This window comes from Stegostoma tigrinum, chromosome 16 (genome assembly GCF_030684315.1).
Source record: "Stegostoma tigrinum isolate sSteTig4 chromosome 16, sSteTig4.hap1, whole genome shotgun sequence".
Lineage (NCBI taxonomy): Eukaryota > Metazoa > Chordata > Chondrichthyes > Orectolobiformes > Stegostomatidae > Stegostoma > Stegostoma tigrinum.
This window is the reverse complement of record NC_081369.1, coordinates 62,311,753-62,339,306: the sequence shown is the minus strand read 5'-3', so window position 1 is coordinate 62,339,306 and position 27,554 is coordinate 62,311,753. Positions and strand designations below refer to the sequence as shown.

At 42.9% G+C, this 27,554-nt stretch overlaps 1 protein-coding gene across 5 annotated transcripts in view; it reads left to right on the top strand.

Moving 5' to 3' along the window:
* cdh11 (cadherin 11, type 2, OB-cadherin (osteoblast)) overlaps positions 1–27,554 on the top strand; it is a 236,601-nt gene that overhangs the window by 171,852 nt on the left and 37,195 nt on the right. For 4 of the 5 annotated variants that reach the window (XM_059651777.1, XM_059651779.1, XM_059651776.1 and 1 more), the window contains 2 exons: positions 2,437–2,693; positions 12,335–12,471. In XM_059651777.1, the coding sequence (XP_059507760.1) occupies positions 2,437–2,693; positions 12,335–12,471 (394 nt within the window). The remainder of the gene's footprint in view (positions 1–2,436; positions 2,694–12,334; positions 12,472–27,554) is intronic. The other variant, XM_059651780.1, reaches the window with a different exon arrangement.

The following is a 27,554-nucleotide window of genomic DNA, read 5'->3' as shown; positions in this document are numbered from 1 at the left end:
ATTTTATGATCAATTGATGCCAAAGATGTATCCTATCTTGTTTCAGAGATAGTATGAACTGCAGATGCTGGAGAACCTGAGATAACAAGGTGTAGAGCTGGATGAACACAGCAGGCCAAGCAGCATCAGAGGAGCAGGAAGGCTGATGTTTCGGGCCAAGACCCTTCTTCAGATCTAGGCTTAAAATGTCAGCTTTCCTGCTCATCTGATGCTGTTTGGCCTGCTGTGTTCATCCAACTCTACACCTTGTTGTCTCATGTATCCTATCTTGGTCAGCTCATACTTGGGGTATTGTCCACAGTCCCTGTATTAATCTTATAAAAAAGATTACAAAGTGCAAAAAGCAAAGCTACAAGATTGGGATACTTTTTTGCAGATAGTAAAGGAGTGATATGCCTGAGATCTTTACTATAATGGAAGGATTTGAAAGGGTAGACAGAAAGAATTTATTTTCACATGTGAGGAGTTCATAACTAGGGTCCATAAATACAAAGCAGCCAAGCCAGATGAAGAAGTGGTAGGCTTGTGATATTGTTATTAGGCAATTAATCCAGAAACCCAGTTAATAATCTGTGGAGAGGTAATGGGAACTGCAGATGCTGGAGAATCCAAGATAATAAAATGTGAGGCTGGATGAACACAGCAGGCCAAGCAGCATCTCAGGAGCACAAAAGCTGACGTTTCGGGCCTAGACCCTTCATCAGAGAGGGGGATGGGGTGAGGGTTCTGGAATAGCCTCCCCCTCTCTCCCTATTTATTCCAGAACCCTCACCCCATCCCCGTCTCTGATGAAGGGTCTAGGCCCGAAACGTCAGCTTTTGTGCTCCTGAGATGCTGCTTGGCCTGCTGTGTTCATCCAGCCTCACATTTTAATAATGTGTGGACCTGGGTTTTGAATCCTGCCGAGGCTAGTGGTGAAATATGAATTCAATAAAAAGTAGACGAACATAAGAAATAGGAGCAGAAGTAGGCCATCCGGCCCATCAAGCTTCTCCATCACTCAATAACATCATGGCTGATCTTTTTGTGGGCTCAGCCCCACCTACCCATCCGCTCACCATAACCCTTAATTCCTTTCTGTTCAAAAATCTGCCTGTCTTTGCCTTAAAGGCATTCAAAGAGGAAGCCTCAACTGCTTCATTGGGCAGGGGATTCCACAGATTCAAAACCCTTTGGGTGAAGAAATTCCTCCTCAACTTAGTCCTAAATCTGCTCCCCCTTATTTTGAGTCTGTGTCCCCTATGTTTCACCTGCCAGAAGAAACAATCTCCCAGCTACTATCTATTCCCTTCAGAATTTTATGTATTTCTATAAGATCGACCCTCATTTTTCTAATTTCTAGCAATGAAGGATGATATTCCATTTACCTTCTTGATTATGTGCTGCACCTGCAAATCAACTTTTCTGTAGTTAAGAGTCTAATGATGACCATGAAACCATTGTTGATTGTGGAAAAAACCCATCTGATTCACTAATGTTCTGTCAGGAAGGAAACTGCCATCCTTACCTGGTCTAGGCTACATGTGCCTCCAGGCCCACAGCAATGTGGGTGACTCTTAACTGCCCTGTGCGACATTAGAAATGGGCAAGAAATGTGATTTATGATTAAATTTTTTAAAAATCCAACAGGGAATTCGGGAGAAATTGCTTGGTGTTTTGAGAATCTGGAAGTCTCTGTTGAGTTGTTGAGGCAGATGTGTTTAAGGGAATCACGTGATAAATAAAATTATTCTGAAGAAGGCCCAAACATCAGCTTTCCTGCTCCTCTGATGCTGCTTGGCCTGTTGTGTTCATCCAGCACTGGCCCATGTTATCTCAGAATCTCCAGCATCTGCAATTCCTACTATCTCCGAAACAAATAAAATCTTGCTGGGTTTAGGTGAAGGCAAGGAAAGAGATGCTCACATGAAGCATAGACATTGATATAGAGCAGTTGGACTGACTAATCTGTCTCTGTTTTGTGCATGTGATGTTATTATCTATAAACTGGTGTGTTTGACCTATTCATAAAATGGGAACCCAGGATTTTTTGCACCTCGACCTCAGTGCAGTGAATGGAGGAACACATTAGAAGTGATGCCAAAAAAAAAGAACTCTGTTCATTGGTAATAAAAACAAAATGCTATGAATGCTGGAAATCTGAAATAAAAACAGGCAATGCTGGAGAAACTCAGCGGGCCTGGCAACATCTGTGGAGAAAGAAACAGAGTTAGCTTTCTTGAGTCTGGTCTGACTCTTCTTCAGTAGTCTTGTTCCCTGTGTTGCTTGAGTTCAGAATGAAATATTTCATCACGGTTGGCCGAGAAGCAGAGCTCTTAACACCCATCATGCTGCTGTCCCCACCCCTTCCCTGATCCTGACCATTCTCTGGCCTTTTCTTGGGTTTAAACAGTTCTTGTGCCACCATTTATTTCCCCTTTGTCACTCCCTTTTCAGCAGGGCCTGGACTTTGAAACTAAGAAGTTTTTTTCCCTGAAAGTGGAGGCAGCAAACGTATACTTCGATCCGCGCTTCGTCAGCAGGGGACCCTTCAAGGATACAGCAACAATCAAGCTCTCTGTGGAGGATGCAGATGAGCCTCCTGTGTTTTCCAATTCCATTTACTTCATGGAAGTTAATGAAAGTGCCCCGGCTGGAACTACGGTCGGCCAAGTGCATGCAATGGACCATGACCTAGGCCGTAGTCCCATCAGGTACGTGGCCTCACTGTGACTCCTGCGCTATTCTTGGACCCTGGTGAAAGAGTCTCAGATCTGATCTTTCTTCCTACATCTGTCCCAGGCACATAGCACAGTTACTTGGGTATGTAGTGTCATAGAGTCATAGAGATGTACACAGCATAGAAACAGGCCCTTCAGTCCAACTCGTCTATACCGACCAGATATCCTAAATTAGTCTAGTCCCATTTGCCAGCATCTGGCCCTTATCCCTCTAAACCCTTCCTATTCATGTACCCATCCAGATGCCTTTTAATTGTTGTAATTGTACCAGCCCCCACCACTTCCTCTGGCAGCTCATTCCATACACGCACACACCATCTTCTGTATGAAAAAGTTACCCCTCAGGTCCCTTTTAAATATTTCCCCTTCATCACATCACAACCCAGCTGTCAACCCAACTGAGCTAACCTGACCATTGCTTCTGAGAAACCCTTTCTTTTTTATTTGTTCATGGATGTGGGTATCGCTATCTGGGCCAGCTTTTATTGCCCATCCCTAATTACCCAGAGGACAGTTAAAAGTCAACTGCATTGCTGGGAACCTGGAGTCACAATTAGGCTAGACCAAGTAAGGATAGCAGATTTCCTTCCCTAAAAACGTGAGTGAGCTATAGATGAGTTTATGCAACAATTGGCAATAGTTACATGGTCACCATTGGACTACCTTTTCATTCCAAATTCTTATTGGATTCAAATTTCACCATCTGCCGCAGTGGGACTGAAACCCAGGTCCCCCAGAACACGAGATAACACAGTGTGGAGCTGGAGGAACACAGCGGGCCAGGCAGCATCAGAAGAGCAGGAAAGCTGACGTTTCAGGTCAGGGCCCTTCTTCAGAAATCAGAAGAAGGGTCCCGACCCGAAATGTCAGGTTTCCTGTTCCTCTGGTGCTGCTTGACCTGCTGTGTTCCTCCAGCTCCACACTGTGTTATCTCAAACTCCAGCATCTGCAGTTCTTACTATCTCCCCAAGAACACGAGCCTGGAGCTTCTGGTTTTTTCATCCAGTGACAGTACCATAACCACCCAATGATTTGGAATGTTCGATTGTGTTACAGATGCTCAAAGACTGCAGCAGCTTGAGAAGTGGCCTACCTCAACCTTTTCAATGGTAATTAGGGATGGGTAATAAATGCTGCCCTAGCCAGCAATATCCACATTTCATAAATGTGTAAAAATGTATAAATGCACATTACTTAAGTCGTTTATGACTGTAGGTGGCGATTTTCAAATGTTCTTTCAGATCAATTTGATCACTTACGGGAACTTTGCAACAGAAGGTTAGGATTGAAATTCTCACTGTACCTGACTGATAATTTCATTGCATTTGGAAAAGTGTCAAAATTTGTTTCAAAGATGGTGAATTGTAAAACTGGGATTTTGCAAATGGCATTTTAGTACATCAGAATTAGATTCGAGCAGGTACACTCAACACTCCAGGAATCCCAGCTGTATTTGATCTGTTTGACAACATGCTCTGCAAATCTAAACTCCCCGGAGGGCAAGAATGTGAAAGCAGCTAAGTGTAGGACACATTTCTGTCATACGACCACAGTTTACCTCCCCAGACACTGACATAGCTGAATTGGCAGAGCTAGACTCAAAAATCATTCTGAAGATCTGCAGGCAAAGATTTTAACATGGATCCCCTAACCAATACAAAATCGGGGGTTATTTATTGGAGAATGGGTAGGGAATGAATTGAAACGGTTCCATCTGTATGTTAAATTATAGAGCAGCGTTGAATTTAAACCCTACATTGAATATCTTTTATCGATCTGAGAGCTCTCTGGCAGCTGTCTGGGGACTCTGTGCAAAGCGTTAGACTCCCAGACTGTCAACATTGGCATAATGATCAGGTCTCAGCTGTGTGCCGTGGTGGATGAGAGCTAGTCCCAGCTGATCAGGGAACAGTGAGTGCGTTGGTGGATGTGTGTGTGTGTGTGTGTGTGTGTGTGTGTGTGTCTGTCTGTGTGTGTGTTTGTCTGTGTGTGTGTGAGTGTATGTGTCTGTGTGTGTGTGTGCACATATGTATGTTTGTTGAGGGTTGTGGGGATTGTGGGCGAGTTGAGGGGGCTCTGCGTGCTTGTTTGAGAGTGTATAAATGTATTTTGTGTGTGTGCTTGTCTCAATGCTTGAGGGAAAGATGTGTGTGTGTGTGCCTGCATTTGAGTGTGTATATCTTTGTGAATCTTGGGATGCAAGTATCTGTGTGTGACTATCTGTTTCAGTATGTATATTTATTTGGATCATTGCGGTAAAGTATCAGTCAGTGAGAATCAGGAGAAGGCTCTCCATTGGTTGGAGGAAGATGGTTTTGTTTGTTGGCGGCCAACCGTCTCAATCCTAAGACATGACTGATGGAAATTCCTCAGGGTAGAGTCCCAGACCAAGTTATCTTGAGCTGCTTTGGCAATTGCCTTCCCTCCATCACGAAGTTAACAGTGGGAGTGCTCACTGATGATTGCACAATGTTCAGCATTATTTGTAATTCCTCAGGCAATGAAGCAGATTATGTCCAAATGCAGCAAGACCTGGATGACATTCAGGCTTGGACTGATTAAGTAGTAAACAACATTTTCACTACACAGGTGCAAGGCAGAGAGCATCTCCAACAAGAGAATGGGTAATTACATCTTCTTAATAATCAACAACATTTTTGTCATTAAAAACCTTCAAACGATACATCCTGTGGGTCACTATTGACCAGAAACTTAACTGGACTCACCATATAAGCACAGTGTGTGCAAGACCAGGCCAGAGGCTGGGAATCCCGCGGTGAGCATATCACCACCTACTAGGCACAAGTCAGGAGTGTGATGGAGTACTCCCCACTTGCCTGGTTGGGTGCAGCCCCAACAACACTGAAGTTACTTTTCACCAACTTGCTTGACTGGCACAAAATTGACCATTTACCTCTTCCATTAATGTCTTACAGTGGCAGCAGTATGTCTCATCTACATGATTCAGTGCTACTAATCATTCACAGCTCCCTCAATGCTCCAATATTTGAAGCTGCATCAAGAAGGACAAGGGCAGCAGATACATGCGAACACCATCCCTTGCAAATTCTCCTCCAAGCCAGTCACCACCCTGATTTGGAATAATATCATTGCTCCCTCATTGTCACTGGGCCAAAATCCCAAAATTCCTTCTTAACAGTACAGTGAGCATAGACTGCTACAGTTTAAGAAGGCAGATCACCATGGCAACCTTCTCCAGGGCATTTTGGCACAAGCAATAAGTACCAACCTAGGCAGTGGCAGCTGACGCAATAAATAAATAAAAATGAATGTTCATCCAAATACATCAATGTAAATGCAAAAATATCCAAAGCAGGGCTGACTAAGGGCTAGCCCTCCAACACCCCCACTTTCTGCATCCAAGCCCAAGGAGGAAAGAACCTGGAATTAACCCTTTGAATGATCTGCAAGTGGGTTAACAGGGATGAGGGACATCAGTTGCACATGAAGGTAATGGAACTTGGAGGAGACAGTAGGAACTGCCGATGCTGGAGAAGCCAAGATAACAAGGTGTAGAGCTGGATGAACACAGCAGGCCAAGCAGCATCAGAGGAGCAGGAAGGCTGATGTTTTGGGTCTGGGCCTTCGTTCAGCTTTTCTGCTCCTCTGGAACTTGAAGAAGTTCTCCCCAGCAAAAAATAAGTTGCGAACAGATTTAATAACAGTCTTAAAAAAAAGAGGAATCTAGACAGTGTAAACAGAGAGAAACTACTCCCAATCCTGAAACATCTGAGAACCATATTGAAGGTGAAGAGATTATAACCAACAATTTACATTAATGACTTAGATGAAAGGATTGAATGTAGATATTTTTAATCAACTTGTTCAGACATGTTGTGATTCACCACTGGAGCAGGTGGGACTTGAGTTTGAGCCACCTTACTCAGAGGTAGGGGCACTACCACCATGGCACAAGAGCCCCAGAACGATGTGTTATATGCTGTGCAATTCTGTCATTAGCATAAAGGTATGATGTGGAGGTGCCAGTGTTGGACTAAGATCAGAAGTCACAGGCACCAGGTTTTCACCCAACAGGTTTAATTGAAAATACAAGCTTTCAGAGCCTCACTCCTCCTTCAGGTGAACCTGAAAAGCTCTGAAAGCTTGTGATTTCAAATAAATCTGTTAGACTATAACCTGGTGTCATGTGACTTTTGACCTTGGCATAAGGATGGGCTGGGCTATAAGAAGAACACATTAGAAGTCTGCAAAGGGACATATATTTAGAAATAAATGTGATCTAAGTGACTGGGAAAAATGTTGGAAGATGGAGTAACTTGTAGAAAATGTGTCATTTTGTCATCAACAATGAAAAAGCAACATGTCATTTAAATGGAGAGAGATTGCAGAATTCAGAATTACTGGGGATCTATGTCCTTGCTCATGAATCACAATAAGTTTGCATAGAAGTGAAGAAGTCATTAGGAAGGCACAAGGACAGTTGGCATTTATTGGAAGGAGATTTGAGTGTTAAAGTAGAAATATTTTGCTACATTTGTGTAGGGTATTACTAAGACCAGATTTGAAATACTGGATAGTTTTGGTTTCCTTATTTAAGAATAAACAAAATGATGTTAGAAATATTTCACTGGACTATTTGATACTTGATCATTTGAGAAAAGTTTGGATAAGTTTGGTCTGTATCCATTGGGGTTTAGAAGAATGACAGGTGATCTTTTTGAAGGAGATAAAATCCTGAGGGGACGGGACAGGGCGGAAGCTGAAGAGATACTTCCCCGTGTGGGAAAGACTCGAACTGAAAGACACAGTTTTTAAACGAAGTTGATCAGTTAAGTTGGAGATGAAGACGGAAGTTTTCCATCAGATTTCCATGAGATTTTGAAACTGTGCAACAGTAGAGGCGAGGTTGTTGAATCTTTTTAAGACAAAGGCAGTAAGATAATTGATCAACAAATGAGTCAAAGGTTCTTGGGATTGGGGGGGAGAAGTGAAGCTGAAATAACAATTAGATAAGCCACTATTTCATTACTTGGTGTAGCAGGCCTGAGGGGCTGAATGGTCTACTCCTGCTCCTAAGTTATGTGTTCATGTGGTTTGAATATGAGGAAAAGTACTTTTGTGGTTCTAAGACATTCCACTCAGGCAGTCTGCGTGCAGTTCTGCAGAAGGGTCACTGGACTGGAAATGCTAGCTCTGTTTCTCTCTCCATGGATGCTGCCAGAACTGCTCATAAACCAACTCCACTGTTCAACTCTCATCTATACCCTCTGGACAACATTAACCCTCATGCCCTGACTGATTAAAAGTAGTTTGCCAAGTGCTCTGAATAAAGATGTATGTTTTCAAAATTAATAGTCGAATGAATATTTAACGTTTCAATTCTCCATTACATTATTATTAGCTAAGGGTTTCTTTGACATCAATTATTGCTAATATTGTACTCTCAGTCATCGGCACATTTTTGACACGAGACTTCATTCCCACTCCTCACCTCCCACACCACCTCTCATGAAATCTGCCTGTTCCCCACCCCTCCCCACTAACCCTGACCCCCCAGAGACTGCCCATCCTCACTGACAGCTGGTTCTTTCCATCTGCTTTGCATTCTCCAGCTAAATAGCCACTGTTCCCTCTGTCTTACCGTGAGAACGATATTTAACCCTTATTTGCTAGCAGAACGTTTTAGAAAACTATGCTTTCTCTGACCCAGGCTTTGAAAATAACAAATAAGTAGCAGCTCAAAGTCGAGGAAATCTCCATCAGTGAAGTTACTCCGTCTGCATTACTGCAGAGCTGGCGTGTGCCTGAGGCTCCACTGACCTGGCTCCCATCTTCCTTTGGCTCCAATTCAGTCAAATCACTCTGCGCTATCATCTCACTGTGCATCTGCCCCTATTAGTCATGCCTTCACCCCACCATCACAGCACCAATGTCAAACATGCTTTGGGCCCACCTTCCAATCACTCTCCTTTTAGTATTTAAGTCTGTAACATGCAGCCAGCTATTCAACCCCATCAATGCATGCAGCCGCTCCTCCCACGCTTCCACTTACTGATCTCCTGTTAAACATTCTCATCTGTTGAATGTTCATACACGGCCTCATTTGGAATATTGCATGCAGCTCCAGTTGCCCCATTACAGGAAAGACGTGGAAGCATTGGAAAAGGTGCAGAGGAGATTTACCAGGATGTGGCCTGGTCTGGAGTGCAGGCCCTATGAAGAAAGGCTGAGGGACTTGGTCTGGTCTCATTGGAGAGAAGAAGGCTAAGAGGGGATTTAATAGAGACATACAAGATGATCAGAGGATTAGATAGGGTGGACAGTGAGAGTCTTTTTCCGAGGATGGTGACTTCAGCTTGTACAAGGGGCCATAGCTACAAATTGAGCGGTGATAGATTTAAGACAGATATCAGAGGCAGGTTCTTTACTCAGAGAGTGGTAAGGGCGTGGAACGCCCTGCCTGCCAGTGTAGTTAACTCAGCCACATTAGGGGCATTTAAACAGTCCTTGGATAAGCATATGGCTGACGATGGGATAGTGTAGGGGGATGGGCTTAGATTAATTCACAGGTCGGTGCAACATTGAGGGCTGAAGGGCCTGTTCTGTGCTGTATTGTTCTATGTTCTATGTTCTATGTAAAAGTTCTGGGTGCAGGCTGCCTTGAGAGGTTGGCCATAGCCTCTGCGTGTGATGCTCAAGTGTTGGTATTTATATAACTCCTGATCATGTTCGGTTCTCTCAAAGTACATTGTGCAATGAATTACTCTTGAAATGCATTGTTGTGTGGTAAAAGAGGCAGTCATTTTGCTCCAGAGATAACAGGGTATAGAGCTGGATGAACACAGCAGGCCAAGCAGCATCAGAGGAGCAGGAAAGCTGACGTTTCAGGTCAAGACCCTTCTTCAGAAATTTCTGAAGGAATTCAGATTTCTAAAGAAGGGTCTCGACCTGGAACGTCAGCTTTCCTGCTCCTCTAATGCTGCTTGGCCTGCTGTGTTCCTCCAGCTCCATCCCTTGTTATCTCAGATTCTCTAGTTGTTTTGCTCCATCTGTTTTAGTTTTATTCACTGGTGGGATGTGGGCATCACTGTCTGGTCCAGCATTTATTGCCCGTCCCTATTTGCCCCTTGAGAAGTTGGGCATGAGCTGCCTTCTTGAACCACTGCAGTCCACCTGCTGTAGGTTGACCTGTAATGCTGTTAGGGAGGGGATTCCAGGATATTGAACCGCTGACACTGAAAGAAAGGCGATATATTTCCAAGTCACGATAGTAAGTGGTTCAGAGGAGGGGACCTTGAAGGGTGTGGTGTTCCCATGTATCTGCCTCCCTTGTCCTTGCGGGTGGAAGTGGTCGTGGGTTTGGAAGGTGCTGTCTAAGGATCTTGGGTGAATTTCTGCAGAGCATCTTGTAGATAGTACACACTGCTGTTACTGAGTGTCGGTGGTGGAGGGAGGGGATGTTTGTGGATGTGATACAATCACATTTAAAGGAAACTACAACAACTTAATTGATGTTTCAAAACCAGTATGACTTTTTTCGGGAGAAATAGTTTCTGAAAAAGAGTCAGTTTCAGACTCGAAATGTTAACTGTGTTTTTCTCTCTCCACAGACGTTGACCTACCTGCTGAGTTTCTCTGGCACTTTTGGTTTTCATTCCACATTTCAAGCATCAGCAGTATTTTGTTTTAATTGTGAATGAACAACAACGATGTGCACTTATCTAGCACCTTTTTAATAGAAAGAGATTCTGCTGCACTCCACAGGAGCAAATTAAGTTTGACATTGATCGAGTCACATAACTAGGCTGTGGAGGAGCTCCCTGATGTTGCACAAGCTGCTTGATGGCTTTGTACCCGCCTAGCTGAACTCAGCCACCGACATCGAGAGGATGGGGAAGGCATCAAGAGTAACAGGGGAAAGGGAGACGCAGGATAAATTCTCCAGTTCACAGTTGACAGGAACATTGAGCAGTGCATGAGTACTTGGAAGCTGTAACTGTATCATAGATCTTTCCTCTGTCCCTATGTAGCTCTGCACTGAGAAGGCAGGATTAGTGAAATCATGTGCACCAGTGAGCCGAAAATCATTTGTCAAATGAACAAATGTCAAAGCAACTTTGGGCTGTAGAGCTGTTTTCTCAAAACGATACAATGTGCCTATTCTTGAGCAGGCAGTGTAACATATAATTTCTCAGAGACAATCTTAAAAGCATCAGCCTCCCACCTTTTACAAGATGCATGTGGATAACAATCTGCAGATGGGATTTGGAGCTATATCCTGGGGAATCAAATAAATCTGTTGTTGAAAACTCTGCACAGATGGGGTGAATATCTACCTCCCACAGATTGGGATGGACATCGATAATCTTCCACCAGGCTTTTGGCAAACAACGAATGACAGCATCACTGAGATCTGTAGGGTGTTTACTTTCATACACTTTGATTAGAGTCTGTGAGAAACATAGAGCCAGTTAGACACTGCTGAGCACCAGAAGCAACCCTTGCCAGTAAATTAATGAAAGAGAACGTTTGCTTATCTAGAAGGTGTTGATACAGAGTGAGTTACAGACTGAAATCTAATTGAGCGGTTTGGGGAGAGTTATATAAAGAATAACAGATACCTGAGGAATGAGTTACAGATTGGAACCTAATCAAGGCATTCAGGGTGATTTATATATGGAATAACATATACCCGGGCGTGGATTACAGACTAGAATCTAATAGAGGGGCTTGGAATGATTTATATATAGAATGACAGATACTCGGGTGTGAGTGACAGACTGGAATCTAAGTGAGGGGTTTGGAATGATTTATATATAGAATGACGGATACTTGGGAGTGAGTTACAGACTGGAATCTAATCGAGGGCTTTCAGGAGTTTCTATAGGATAACATATACGAAGGAGTGAGTTACAGACTTAAATCTAATCAAGGGGTTCAGAGGGGTTTTATATATATATATAGGCAAATACTCAATGATGAATTATAGATTCTTATCGAAGCATGGGATTCGCGTGGTTTATATGTAGAATAACAAATACCTGGGAGCGATTTACAGACTAGAATCTAATCATAGAGTTTGGGATATTTATACATAGAATAACAACAGATCCTCAGGAGTGATTTATAAACTGGAATCTAATCAAACTATTTGTGGGTTATATGAAGAACAGAGGATGCTCAGGGTCAGTTAACAGGGAACATTCTAGAGAGTAGCTATTTGCGATGATGATAAACCAATCCCTAACCCTAACTCAAGGGTGGTAAGGCAGCATGCTACGAATCTGATTGATATTTTTGGAGGGAATGCTGGTGCTAGCTCAGCAAATGTATGCTGTTGCTGAGGAGTAGAACACTTTCCATTTAATCAGCCAATGTCTCCTTACATTATCCAACACTCACTGCCAGTGTGAGTGAAAAAAAAAACAGGAAAGCTTTCTCAATTGTCAGATTTATCACAGTTTATTTCAGGAGAGGAAGAAGAGAGAGATAATTAAGGGAGAAAACTGTGAAAGAAATTATTGCGAGATAAAATCAGTGAGTGGACATTTTCAACACAGTACATCCCTGAGTCTCACAGTTTGCTTTGTAACTCGACTGGTTAATGAGTCATTCCATTTTCTTTGGCTCAGGTATTCCATTGAACAACAGTCGTACCTGGACAGAGCATTCAGCATCAATGCACAGAACGGGATTATAAAAACCACAGAACCACTGGATAGGGAGCTAACAGCCTGGCAGAATATCTCCGTGATTGCAACAGAAGTCAGTGAGTATTCAGAAGCTGTTGCCTTTTTAAAACCCAGAGCGAGGAGGCTGAGTCTGGGTTGTCAGAGCTGTCATGGCTGATCCATAAGTATATGCTATTGCTGTCGTTAATGAGTCAGCTGCTTTTTCTTGCACAACACTCTGTTCACTAAGTCAGAAAGTCGTGGGTTCGAGTACCCTTGCATATAACACAACCTGGCTTTGGTTGCTGTCAATCCTGAGGGAGTGCTGCACTGTTGACAGAATCATAGAATCCCTACAGTGTGGAATCAGGCCTTTTGGCTGATCGAGTCCTCATCAACCCTCCAAACAGCATCCAACCCAGCTCCACCCCTTACCCTGTCCCTGGGACTCTTCATTTCCCATGGCTAACCTACCTAGCCTGCACATCCCTGGACACTTTGGGCAATTTAGTGTGGCCAATCCACCCTAACCTGCACATCTTTGGATTGTGGGCAAAAATGGGAGCACCTGGAGGAAACCCACGCAGACACAGGGAGAGTGTGCAACTTCGCACAGACAGTCGCCTGAGGGTGGAATCAAACCTGGGTCCCTGGCGCTGTGAGACAGCAGTGCTAACCACTGAGCCACTCTAGTGAGAAGCGCCATCGTTTAATGAAAAGTCTAACCCTCTCCCTTGGGTGGATTTAAAGGTACCATGACGCATCTCAAAGAAGATCACAATACTTCGCCCCAGTGTCCTGGACAAACTTGATCTCTCTATCACTAAAAGTGGATGACAAAACCATTTTTCTTGGTTTGGTCCCAATAACTGCAAAAATGAAAAGCCTTGACACTGTGTCTCTTGTTTCAGCAAGATGACATTCAGTGGGACTTTGCTCTGTACAGAATTGGCACTTTTGTTGTTAATTCATGGGATCTGGTTTGGGTCAACTCTCACTCTCCATTCCAAACTGGCTGTGAGAAGGTGGGAGTGAGTTACTATCTTGAACCATCACAATCTCTTTGGGATTGGGACACCCACAATCCTGGTAGCAAGGGCTTTCCAGGGTTTTGACCCAGCAACACTGAAGGAATGGCGATATATCTCCAGCCAAGAAGATGAATGGCTTGGAGGGGAGCTTGCAGGGGGTGGTGCTGTCCTTGTCCTTCCAAGAGCTAAATGGTGCAGATTTGGAAGCTGTTGACATTTTTTCTACCTTGCAACTGTTCAATAGGGTTAAACATTCTAATTAACATCAGAATCATAGATTCCCCACAGTGTTGCAAGAAGCCATTCAGCTCATCATGTCCACATTGATCCCCTGAAGAGCATCCCATCCAGATCCTGACTCCCCCGCCTTAACCATGCATGTACCATGGCTAATGCACCTAATCTACACATCTTTGATGTGTGTGAGGAACCCCACACGGACACGGGGAGAATATGCAAACCCCAGACAGACAGTCACCTGAGGCTAAAATTGAAATTGGGTCCCTGGTGCTGTGAGTCAGCAGTGCTAACCGCTGAGCCACCCTAATGTAGAGAAGCACAGAGGAGCTTAAGATAAGAGATGAGGCTGGTGGTGGCCACACTTTTCCAAGCTATCCTTTATACTCAGAATCCTTCTATGTGGCCATCTGAGCAGCTCAGAAATAAAAATCAATGTGTAGATTACTTGCTGTACTCAAAAGTAAATGCTTGTCATTCTACTTTGTAAACACTATTGATTTGGCAAAGCAGTATGTTAAAATAATATTCTCTCCACTTTTCACCCTCCTCCCTATAATTTTGCTTTCCATTATTAATTCTGAAAATATGGGCATTGTTAAAAAGGCCAACTATTATAGGCCATCCCCTCAGGGCCCTGAAATGAGTGAATTGCAGGAATAGCTCAGATGTCAATAAATAATCAAGCATGTTGATATGGGACTAGTGCCATATGTTGGCCCAGACTGGATAAGGAGGCACTTAGATGAACTAAATGAGTTCTTACACAATGTTTGTGAAAAGCCCAATCGAAATGCAGTTATACCTTTCCTCAATCTCTCTTCCCTTCAATTGTTTCCTCATAATTTCTTTTTCTTTCTTTTCTCCTCACCATTTTATTTTCGTTTATCTTTTATGTTTGTCTTTTCTATTTTTCTGCCTTTCACATGGGGTCATTGCAGAGGGATCTTTATGCTGTCTCTCGCCCCAAATGTACCTGTACTGAGAGTCTATGATGGAGACAGTGTAAAAGTTTCATGTCACAGATGCGTTCACGGTAACAGAAGTTGACAAAAATTGAAGATACTTCAATGAATTATCTATGAAAAATAGAACGTAAATTGGAAATGCAAAATAACAAAGCCAAAAATCGTCTGTCAGATTGTGAACTGGGGGCCTAGACAGTGCAATGACATACATCAGTATTCCTTCCTTGAGTGTAAATCTAATAACTCACTATTTAATCAATGAAGCAAATTACAGATTTAATCCACTAAGGGTTTGATGAATTAATAGTTTCATTATCCTGGCACTGCTTAACCCACATGGGCAACTGCATTTAGAATCTGTCTCTTATTATAGGTGCTTGGCTTCGTCAAATTCCGTTGTTCCCTTAGACATAATTGTTCACTGAATATTAACATGTTTGAAACAATCCTGGTGATTAGTGTTTTGAGAGCAGGTAAACAATCGTGAGAGCTTGATAACATTGCACACAAATTAACAAGGCCCTTGCCAAGTCAAGACAACAACTATTCTTGTCACTCCCAGCAGATGGTTCCTCCAGCAGCAGTGTTTTTGTGACCTATCCTTTCTTAATACACGAAAAAATAAGCACTGAAATGTATCCAAATATAGCTATTTGCTGAAATTAGCTGAATGGAGATGCATGCCCAGTTATGCGTGAGCTTGAAACGTATTGTTTTGTGTTTTGAAGCCTCCAGGAGTGTCCAAATTCAAGGACTGTAATCTCTTGAACATTACTGTGCATAAAATTCTAGGAGAGAGAGCAAGGGAAAATATTGTTTTCTTCTGTAATCATTTTCATTGAACAGCCTTGTAGATGTGGAGGGTGGCAGGATATAGCTATTTGACTGCTTGGAGCAGTAAGATATTGTTTGTCATGTGTTGAAACAAGCAGGGATATGTCCAACCAGAATTGGTAATTCATTCATTGGCGGTCCCTCATAGACGAGGATGACTCTCTTCCACTCTTAGGGTGAGTCTGTAGGTGGCTATGCAGATCAATACGGCTACCGCAGGCTCTGTTACCCTTGGGGACAGGTGGTGGTCACAGGAAAGGGTGGGTGGGTGCTAGTTTGGCAGCACGGTCCTGCTGCTGCTTTCACCTGGCTTCCAATTTCTCCTGGTGGCAAGTGTTCAACACCTTCCCGGATGCTCCAGCTCCACTTTGGATGGTCTGGGGCCATTGATTCCCAGATGCCTGTGGGAATGCTGCACTTAGCCAGTGAAGCCATGAGGGTATGCCTGAAGTGCTTCCTCTGTCCACTTGGGGCTCACCTGCTGTTTCAAATCAAGGTGTGGAGAGGCTGCTTGGGAAAACTTTGTGTCATCGTTGGTAATACAAGTGAAGCAGTACCTGTACTCTAATACAAGCGAATTACCACTGATGCTGGAAATTAGTTTTTTTTAAATTCATTCATGTGATGTGGGGATCACTGACTAAGCCAATATTTATTGCCTGTCCCTAATTGCCCAGAGGGCAATTAAAAGTCAGTCGCATTTCTATAAGTCTGGAGTCATATGTAGGCCAGACCAGGTAAGGACTGCAGATTTCCTTCCCAGTAGAGAACCAAATAAGCTTTTCCAACAATAGTTTCATGGTCACCTGATTTTCATTGAATTCAAATTCCATCATCTGCAATGGTGAGATATAAACCCGGGTTCCTGGGACTGTGCATGGGCCCCTGGATTAATAGTCCAGGAATAATATCACTGTGCCACTGCTTGTCTGCAATCTGAAACAGAGAATGCTGGAGAAGCTCTGCAGGTCCAGCAGCACTTGTGGAGAGTAAAAGAGAGTTAATGTTTCCAACTGACTTCTTCAGGACTGAAAGGTATTAGAAAATTGTGGGGTTCTTTTGTACTTTTGACAGAGCCAGATGAGCAGTGAGACGAACAGATGATGTGCAGACCGAATGCAAAAGACAAAGGTGTTGTTAATGTTGGCAGAAAGAAAGATAGAGATTTAGTTTTTCCTTTATTCATTCATGGGATGAGGGTGTCACTGGCCAGGCATTATTTATTGTCCATCTTTAAATGCCCAGAGGGCAGTTAAGAATCAACCACATTGTTGTGAGTCTGGAGTCACATGGAGGCCAGACCAGGTAAGGTTGGCAGTTTTGTTAGTTAAAGGATATTATTGAAGGTGAACCAGATGAGGTTTTACCAACATTGGATTCATAGTCATCATTAGACTCTTAATTCCAGTTTTGTTTTTAATTATTGAATTCAATTTCCCCTGAACATCACCTGGGTCTCTGGATTGATAGCCCAGTGAAAATACCATTAGGCCATCATGTCCCCCATCGTTTCATCTCCCCTGATAGTAAGTTGAAGTATGGGAAGGAGAAACTGAGAAGTTAGATCAAAACTCTCACCCTACCTTCTCATGTAGGCACGAAAGAGCTTTGCAACAAAGGGCCGGAGAGTTATACTCAGTTTCTTGGCCAAAATTTATCTCTCGATTACCACATCTAGAAAGAGAGGTGATCTGGTCATTGTCACATTGTTATTTGTGAGAGTTTGCTGTACACATGTTGGCTGCCCTGATCTTTGCATTACAACAGCGACTGTGCTACACAGTATTTCACTGAGTTTTTGAGACATCCAAGCTTGTAAAAGGTGTTACATAAATGCAAACTTTCTTCCATATTTCATTGTAGCTGAGTATGTGCCTGTCTCCCTCTATTTTCATCTCTCCTGCCCTATGCTTGTTTTCCTGTGCTTTATCTGACTATTGACAGGTTTCATTTCTTGACGCCATGAATAGACAGTGTCGCAAAAGGGCCGGTTCAAACTTCTCCTCAGGTCTGCAGTCTTCTGCTGTCGATCTTTCTGTTCTCTTAGACACAGCAGTTAGCAGTTTAGACAGAAGGATGTGTGACGAGAGACTTAGCGGTTCGCCCTGACTGACACTTGAGTTCATTGAACTGAAAATTGAAGCAGTGGTAGTTAATGAGCTTGCTAGCTGAGCCACTCAGAGGCTGCGTGCTTCAGGATACCTCCTCTCAGACTTGTGAATCCTCTTATTTTTATGATGCTGCCAAAAACATCTTACTTTAGCGATTCATGTTTTAAGAACAGGTAAACAATACTGAGCTTAGTAGGGGCCGGGATCTTGCTTAATTCAAATAGTAATACTCTTGTCACTCTGCCATTCTTGCCACTCTTTTATATGTAGCTGAGTTTCAAGGATTGTGGATATTTGCCTTGTATTTGTTTTGTAAAGTATTATGGCTGGTTTGTTTACTAAAGACCCCCTGCCTGAGATTACGACTTTGAGGTTGACCTCATGCTTTGAACAGTATTTGGAGCAGTTGGCTATCAGGCAGCTTAAGGGAAGGAGAACCCCAATTCATCTCTCCCATTTTATGAAAACAAAACCTTCCCTCCATTGGAAAGGAAACTTGATTTTCCTCTTGACAACTGGAGAACTTCTTGGGTACCGCTTTTCCTGAGCAAGCAGTCATCTGCCAAGGTCCCAGAGACTTTTGGCAAAATTTGTCTGGAAGTGACAGGATTCCCAGCCAATAGCCATCAGAACATTCCACACTGTAGTACTTTGCCTTTAAAACTCACCATTAGTGGCTAAAAGTGTTCTTTTCTCAAAATTAATCCCTGCAGAGAGAAGCTTTTGTTTCTTTCTCTTGTGCTGGTGTAAATGGGTGTGTATTTGTGCTTTGAGGGAAATAGAGGAGTCAGATTCTTATGTGCCTATATTTAAAACTCTGTGCAAATTAGTTTCACGTCTATGTAAAGATCATTGCAAGTGTCACAATGAACCAATAACTTTGTTATGTATTTATGAAACCTGATTAATTGATATTTTCTTTTAAACCTGAAATAGAAAAGTGTCCTTTTCCATAACAGGGTAAAACATTTAAATTTATGTTTGTGACCCATAGTGTAGTGAGACTAAAGAGAGATAGCACACTCCTGCCATCCCAATCATGACATTTCCCAAACAAATCATTCTTCCTAGATCCCTATTCAACTCAACAAGGCAAGTGGTCTGAAATTAATTCTTAACAGCCATGGTAAGTTTGAATTCACTTGCCCCAGGCTAACTGGATAGTCCAGTAGCGAGAACATTGTTTAGTGTTGATGCTATGCTACTGTCCACTTAATCAAAGTCAAAGGCAGAGTTTAGATTCTTCTGGTTCAGGGTTCACATCTAGGATTGTCTTGAGGTCACCAAACTCACTATGGGCACGAGCAAAATCCTACACAGGATACAATTTTGTGTTTCGAAAACATTTTTTTTCTTGGGATGTGAGTAGTTCACGTTACTTCAGTAAACGTTTTTAAAGCTAAGGTAGATTTTTTTTGAACAATAAAGAAATTAAGGGATATGGTGAGAGTGTGGGTAAGTGGATCTGAGTCCATGAAAAGATCAGCTATGAGTTTATCAAATGGCGGAGCGGGCTCGATGGGCTGAACGGCCTACTCCGGCTCCTAGTTCTTATGTTCTTATGTCACTTGAAAAATTTATTTCCATTCCTGGTAAGCAACTTCATGAAGTGCTCTCCATGTGACGTAGATACAGCAATGATAGTTTTTCTCTACGACTGTTTTGATACTTCTGAATAGCTTACTTAGGCGGTTAAATCAACCATGGTGCTGTTGGTCTGGAATCCCATATGGGCCAGGCCGGGTAAAGATTGGTGACTTTTATCTTGGAAAGATCATTACTGAACTAAATGAGTATATGCAGCAACCCAATGCTTACATCATCACTATTGATGAAATGAGCATTTAATTTAGGTTAATAAATTAATAGAATTTAATTTCAGTCCTTCCATCTGCCGTGATGAGGTATGAATTCATGTTTGCCCAGGCCTATTGGATAGTCCAGTTGCATTGTTACTGTGCTACTGTTCACTTAACCAAGGTTTAAGGCAGAATTTGGGGTCTTCTGGTTGAGGGTCCCCACCCAGGATTGACATCACACTCGCTGTGGGCCTGAGCAAAATTGCTAGGAATTGAAGAATCATACACAGGATACAAGAACTGATTTCTGTAGGACATATTTGGCTGCATTTAAATCGGCTTTAGGGCCAAGAAGTCAGACCTCAGGATATGGGAATCAGGAAAATGTAGCATAAAGCCTGGGGAGGGGAAACACAATGGAGCAGTCTAGAAACCTTCTCAAAGATCCAGTCGATCAACGCTTTCTTGTTGTGGAAGAGAGAGGGTTCTGGGTGAGACAAACTGCTTGATAATTTTCTAATATAACACGGTGTGAAGCTGGATGAACACAGCGGGCCAAGCAGCATCAGAGGAGCAGGAAAGCTTGACGTTTCGGGTCGGGACCCTTCTTCAGGAATGGGGAAGGGGAAGGGGATTTTGAAATCAGAATCCCCTTCCACTCCCCCATTTCTGAAGAAGGGTCCCAACTCAAAACATCAAGCTTTCCTGCTCCTCTGATGCTGCTTGGCCGGCTGTGTTCATCCAGCTTCACACCGTGTTATCTCAGATTCTCCAGCAATGGCAGTTCCTACTATCTCTGTGATAATTTTCCAATTTTGTTTTTGTTTCTGTTTTTGTTAATTTTTTTATATTGAGGAGTTAATAGACTCTATATGTAACAGCAACTGTATCCCAACTTAAACTATAGCTGCAGAAAACAAAGCAATTTTCTAATCAACACTATCAGAGATGGTAGTACACACTTCTGGAGCAGGTGGGACTTGAACCTGGGTCTCCTGGCTTTGAGGTAGAGATGCTACCATTATCCCTGTTAAAAGGCAATGCAGTGGAATGAAACTGGGGCTTCATTAATGCAAAGCATTGATTGTGCTTGTATAGAACTTTTTGGCAGCTTTGACTGGGAGAGAAGAGGTTATCTTTTCTTAAGCGAATACTATACTCATCAAGTAAAAAGGAGAAACACACAGACACTTAAAATATTATTGGCAGAACTGAACGGACTGGGGAACTGCTCCCTGTTTGTTATAATTTGAATCTTGCTGTGTATATAATGGCTGCTGCACGTCGTCAACACTGCACTTCAAAAAGTCATTTCTTGGCTATAAAACACTTTGAGGTGCCCTGAAGCTACAAAAGGCATTCTTTTAATGTAAGTTCTTCCAGTCTAAAATGAAGCACAAAAAAGGAGAAAACTTAATTGGTATTGTCCCACGCTATGTTCATACACGGCCTCATTTGGAATATTGCGTGTAGTTCTGGTCGCCCCACTCCAGGAAGGATGTGGAAGCATTGGAAAAGGTGCAGAAAAGTTTTACCAGGATGTTGCCTGGTCTGGAGCAAAGGTCTTATGAGGAAAGGCTGAGAGACTTGGGTCTGTTCTCATTGGAGCGAAGAAGGCTAAGAGAGGTTTTAATAGAGACATACAAGATGATCAGATAGGGTGGACAGTGAGCGTCTTTTTCCTAGGATGATGACGTTGGCTTGTACGAGGGGGCATAGCTACAAATTAAGGGGTGATAGATTTAAGACAGATGTCAGAGGCAGGTTCTTTACTCAGAGAGTGGTAAGGGCGTGGAACGCCCTGCCTGCAAATGTAGTTAACTCAGCCACATGAGGGGCATTTAAACAGTCCTTGAATAAGCATACGGATGATGATGGGATAGTGTAGGGGGATGGGCTTAGATTAGTTCACAGGTCGGTGCAACATTGAGGGCCAAAGGGCCTGTTCTGCACTGTATTGTTCTAAAAAATAATTGCCTTCTAAATCCCTCCTACATTCAAACTCCATATGAATACAATCCAAACTGATCTAGAAACAAAAGCAGAAATTGCTGGAAAGCTTTGCAGGTTTGGGAGCATCTGCGGAGAGAAGTCAGAGTTAATGTTTTGGGTTCAGTGACCCTTCTGTATTTCCTCACTTAGTGATCTAGTCCCTCATCATAGGTCCTTCAAACTCTCTTCAGTACAGCCATCCCAGGAATCCGTCTATTAAAGAGTGATTTGCACCAAGATGAAATGTACCCTAACCTACTGTGCTTCATGTTTAGATATGCAAAGTACTGCAGATGCTACAAATCTGGAAAGTGAATAGAAATTGCTGGAAATGTCCCACAGGTCACTCAGCACCTGCTACCGAGAAATTAGCAGAGTTGCTGACACAGGGCAATGACCTTTACTCAGAATTATCAAGTCAGCAAGCCCGAGAATCTTGAGCCTCAGTTCTTCGCCATCCTGCGCTTTGGAAAATGTGATCCTTTATATTTATCATCATAAGAAAATAAAACAAAGATTCCAGATGCTGAAATTCAGCTGTCTGCTTCTTCAGTAAACGGGGAGCAACGGTTTGCATTTCTGAGACTTTGAAACATTAAACATTTTTGTCTGGCATTGCAGCTGGAGAAAACAGGCAGGCAGCTTCATCTCACGTTTACACAAAGATCATGACTAAAAATGGAAAATTTTAAAATATGTGGTAATATTGTTGCTAAAGCGCATATATTTCTTGTCACAAACTTTTCAGATTGTGCTGCTATGCTGAGATGATTTATAAACCATGCTCAGTTGTTGCAATGATTGTAGCTCATAGAGATTTCACTGGCTCACTCTGAAAGCATGATCCAAAATTCCCCTATGTAAGTGAAAATTCCCTAAGTCAGTTCATCATCATTCTTGCTTTTATTTTACAAGGAGGAAACTCCTAGGTTATTTTTTCTGTAACAAAAGGTCTTAGTGTGAACCATTCCAATGGAATCTCTGCTTGAAAACTGGTTTCTTGCAATTGCTTCTGCAAAGGACCAAGTAAAAACCCTGAAATACACTAGGATGTCTGTCAAATTTGTTCTTGGCTTTGCTAACAAGTCTGGCATGTTTTGTGTGTTCGTTAAGCAGATTGGTACAACTGATAACAAACCAGACTACTTCAGAGGGAACTCAGGGATGAAATGCCAGAGGGTTCCCTGCTGAAACCCACTGCCAGGTTAAATTGCGAACTAGAAACCCATAAGCTGTCAGAAACGGCGCTGCATTGATTTTCTCTGGTGCAGCCAATTATTGACCAGAGGGCAAACTCACCCTGCCCTGAATGAGTTAGTAGGAGCTGCGGATGCTGGAGAATCTGAGATAACAAGGTGTAGAGCTGGATGAACACAGCAGGCCAAGCAACATCATAGGAGCAGGAAGGCTGACGTTTTGGGCCTAGACCCTTCTTCAGAAATGGCAGAAATCTCTGCCATGAATGACGCTGGCTGGGCTTTCACACCTGGAGGGTCAATCAGAGGTCTCCCAGTTTAACAGGAGGAGCAATGTTAATGAAGTATTGTTGAGAATGATTTTATCAAACCTTTTCATCTTGCAATCATCGTGACAATTTGCAAGAAGGACCAATGTAAAGATGGACAAGACATTTATATTCTTTGAGGGGAGGCTACTGACTGGTTAGCAAGTGGACAATGATTGGTAGAGGCATTACAATCAAGAGTGTATCAATCAAATAATGACAGACAGTTAACTTCCAAAGTTTGTTTAAATTTAAACTGGAAAGGCTGATTTGATTGGTCGAGGCATTGATCTGAGGAATGAACCAATGAATGGTTGTTGCCTAGTTTGTTCAGTTGAAACATCCTCATTATGCACACACATTCTTTCCATTTACAATAAACAGCGGCTCACGTACTCTTGAATAAAGCTTCCAATGGGTTTGACGCGGCACATTGCCAACATGACAACAATCTTAAATCAGTAGTCAGCGAATTTCTTACAGCACCTCGGATTATTTAGCAAATGCTGTCCTATCATAGTATCACATCCAGTGTTGGATACGTACTTTGGGTTTTGCAAAGACAGGCTCCTTGGGTTTGGTCAATACTATGCTAGTCATGACCAGCTGTTTGATATGATCTTCCAGTCTTTAGGACATACAGCCTACAAACCTGGCATCACACTGTCACTGAAATTCATGACCAGATCAATCATTTGTGCGACAGACAGCACATCATTTTTAAATGGAAACCTATGTGGGTCAATGGATGCATGGGTGCTGAGTCAAGAAGCCTTGATGTGCGGATGTGTTTTGACTGATGGCATATTGATTGGAACTAGAATGGGGGATATTGACCAAGGCTATTTTGGGATAGTGAAACCTAAACATAGTGAATGAACTCTCTAAGAGTAGAACAACTGAGGTAGAAGATCAAACAATGTTACGAATGTTCAGATAGATGATGTCGATGATGGTGCAAATATGTGACACCATGGCTACAAACAGACTAATTTAACCTCAGCTGCTGGAAAGTTGGATGGAGTCCATGAGGGTTGGGAATTCCTGATCAATCTCAACCTCTCCCGTAGTGGTTAAAGTGAATGAAAGCACCGTCTATAGAGATAATGGGAACTGCAGATGCTGGAGAATTCCAAGATTATAAAATGTGAGGCTGGATGAACACAGCAGGCCAAGCAGCATCTCAGGAGCACAAAAGCCTCTCTGATGAAGGGTCTAGGCCCGAAACATCAGCTTTTGTGCTCCTGAGATGGTGCTTGGACTGCTGTGTTCATCCAGCCTCACATTTTATTATCACCGTCTATAGATGTTCCAGCTAAGACCAACCAATGATTGAGACCCAGGATTTGTGGAAACAGAAACTTTGGTCTAACTTGTCCATGCCACCCTGATATATTAGATTCCCTGCAGTGTGGAAACAGGCCCTTCGGCCCAACAAGTCCACACCGCCTCTTGAAGCATCCCACCCAGACCCATCCCCCTAATACTCACACACCCCTGAACACTACGGGCAATTTAGCATGGCCAATTCACCTAGCCTGCACATCTTTGGACCGTGGGAGGAAATTGGAGCAAACCCACGCAGACACGGGGAGAATGTGCAAACTCCACACAGACAGTTGCCTGAGGCTGGAATCGAACCCGGGTCCCTGGTGATGTGAACCTGCAGAGCTAACCACTGAGCCACCGAGCCACCCTAAACATAATTGTACCAGTGTCCACCATTTCCACTGGCAGCGCATTCCATACTTGCTCCACCATCTGCACAAAAAGGTTGTCCATTAGGTCCCTTTTCAATCTTTGTCCTCTCATCTTAAACCTATGTCTTCTATTTTGGACTCCTCTACCTTGGAGAAAAGACCTTGGCTATTCACCCTAGCTTTTTAAAATTCAAGTAGACATAATTTATTCAGAGTTTTCATGCAGGAGTTAGAGATAGTTCTGAGAGCTGAAGGGATCAAACTGTATCAGGCAGAAACAGGAACAGGGACAGGTTTGGATGATCATATTGAATGACGGGACAGGCGTTTGTAGAAACTCTTGTTTCTACGAACTATGATTGGCGTCTGTCTTTTAGTTTTGCCATCAAGTGATCAGGATCTCCTCACACCTAAAGAGAACATTTTTGATGCATAGTCACTGCTATATCGTAGGGAATTGTTCAAGGCCAGTGTGTCTCAGCAAGCTGCCACGAACAGCCGTGAGATAACTGCTGAGTATTCTGTTTGGAGTTGCATTGTGTGAAGGTGAAATGATCCCTGGAAGAAGTCTCGTCTTTGTTTGTAGTAACAGGTGTTTGTTAGAAAAGGAAATGGGGACTCGGTTGGAAGCAGGAGGCTCAGGGGGCAGCTTTGCTGTGTGAGCCGACAGTATGTGCACAAGTCCATCGAATGGGACTAGCATTACCAACCTCTTCATTTGGAATCGAGTCCGCTGATGTGAAACAAGTGGTTGCGTAGCTCATTGAGGCTTTGCCTTGAGCCTGTGGAAATAAAAACCTCTTCATTGCAGCATTCAGTGTTGCATGTAACAGATAAGTTTGAAAGTGTTGATGAAAATTTTAGATTACGGGAAGATACCAATGAACTGGTCGCGGTGGAAGTGGGGGTGGGGGATGGTGCAGAAAGTGTCAAATGCAATTCTGTTCAGAGAGATAACACATTAAGGGAGGACAAACAAGGATGTGCAGATACTTTAATGTCATTATAAATGGTAGCATTTTGAAAAGTGTGGGTGAACTGAAAGGTAGCAGGACAGCCAGGAGAGAATCATGGAATCCCTCCCGTATGGAAGCATGTCATTCGGCGTATTCAGTCTGTGCTGCCCTTTCAAACAGTATCCCACCCACCCTACCCTCTCCCTGTAACCCATTTCCCATGGCTGATCCACCTAGCCTGCACATTCCTGGACATTCTGGGCAATTTCCTGTGGCCAATCCACCTAACCTGCACATCTTTGGACATCTTTGGGAGGAAACTGGAGCGCCCGGAGGAAACGCATGCAGACGCAGTGAGAATGTAGAAACTCCACACAGGTAGTCGCCTGAGGCTGGAATTAGAACCCAGCTCCTTTGTGGTGTGAGGCTGCAGTGCTAACCACTGAGCTCCTGTGCTGCCCTTAAGGTTGAGATAGTCAAGAAATCATATGGAGCACTTTTCCTTTATTGTCTGAAGAGTAGAGTGCCAAGAGCAGGCGATTTATACTGGAATTGTGCTAGAACACTCGTCAGAGGTCTGACACAAATAGAGTATGGCGTACAGTGCTGGTTGACACTTTACAGGAAGGATGCAATCCCACTTGAGAGGGTCACAGAGGAGACGGAAAAGGAGTAGACAGTTTTCACTTTGACATAAGATTTGATAGATTTTGTGTCCTACAGAACCGAGGAGCCTGAGGGGAAACTTAATAAAATTAACAGAGACCTGGACATTGTGGGCCGGAAGGGCCCATTTACATTAAGAAAGTGATCACTAAATAGGAGGCACAGATTAAAAGGGATTTGTGTAAACATCAGAGGGAATGTGAGAGAAATGTTTTCATCCATAGAATGCTAGGAGCCTGGATCTCACAATTTTGTAGCGTGGTACAACAGAAATCCTCACCTGTTTCTAAATATCAGTGGATCTGCAAATGCTGTGACCTGAGAAGCTGGATGATGGGAATTAGACTTGATAACTCTTTCTGGGTTGGCACATGGATGACTGGCTGAATGGCTTCCTCTATCTCACATTGCTACATATCTTATTATCATGGCCAGTGTAGACAGGAATGTGCTATAGAACTTAAAGCCGTATTTTTACAGCTACAGACAGATCTGAAAAGCAAGCAAATGCCTAATTAAGTACAGATAATCACAGCCAGTTATGAAAATTTCGGTGTCGCCTTTGCTTAACCAACAACAAACAAGCCCAGAACACGCCAATTCTTCTGTCTGCCGTAACCTGGACAATGGATCCATTGCAACATAAATGTGAACCTTCCATTATATCGTGATGGCACCCCTTTGCATCCATTAAAAACCAGGCTTTCTCAAACTCCCAAGGCATGAAAAGCCACAAGGCAGGATGTTTATTGGCATAACACATCACCTTTATTTTGAAAAAGACTTTGAACTTATGACAAGTCAAGTGGGTTAATAAAATTGTGCCTGTTACCTGCTTTCAAAAAGTAACATCAAAGTGTGTTCTGAGACAGAAACACTCGCTGAAAGGTGGCAGGATCAGCTGGAAGATGAATACGCAGCCAAGATAATATACAGGTACTCCATCACAGGGGGCAAGGTCCTTTTCACAATTTGTTCCAACTTCAGTTTCACCTGACTAATGACCTCTTGCCAATGAAATGAAAGGAAGCCTCTTAACCTACTGAAAATCCTTCGCCTTTACCAGACCTCTCCACTCCAGCCAAGGCTTCAATTCATCCAAGAAACTACCGGCCTGTTATAAAAGTGACTGAAACCATTCCACATTTAATCACTTTTTAATTCTTTTCCCATCAGCTTCTAATCTTTGTGCACGTTGGAATTTGTCTGAGATATCATCTTTTAAACGCCCAAGACAAATTGTGATAATAAATAATCTTTATTTTTAACTTCTTGAAAACTGGCTACTGAAACCTTTTTTAAATTACTGTTGAGGTCAAGAACACCCATTTGTTTCGCCCATTAAAACATTTTGAGCAAATATTTAAAACAATTCTATCTGTT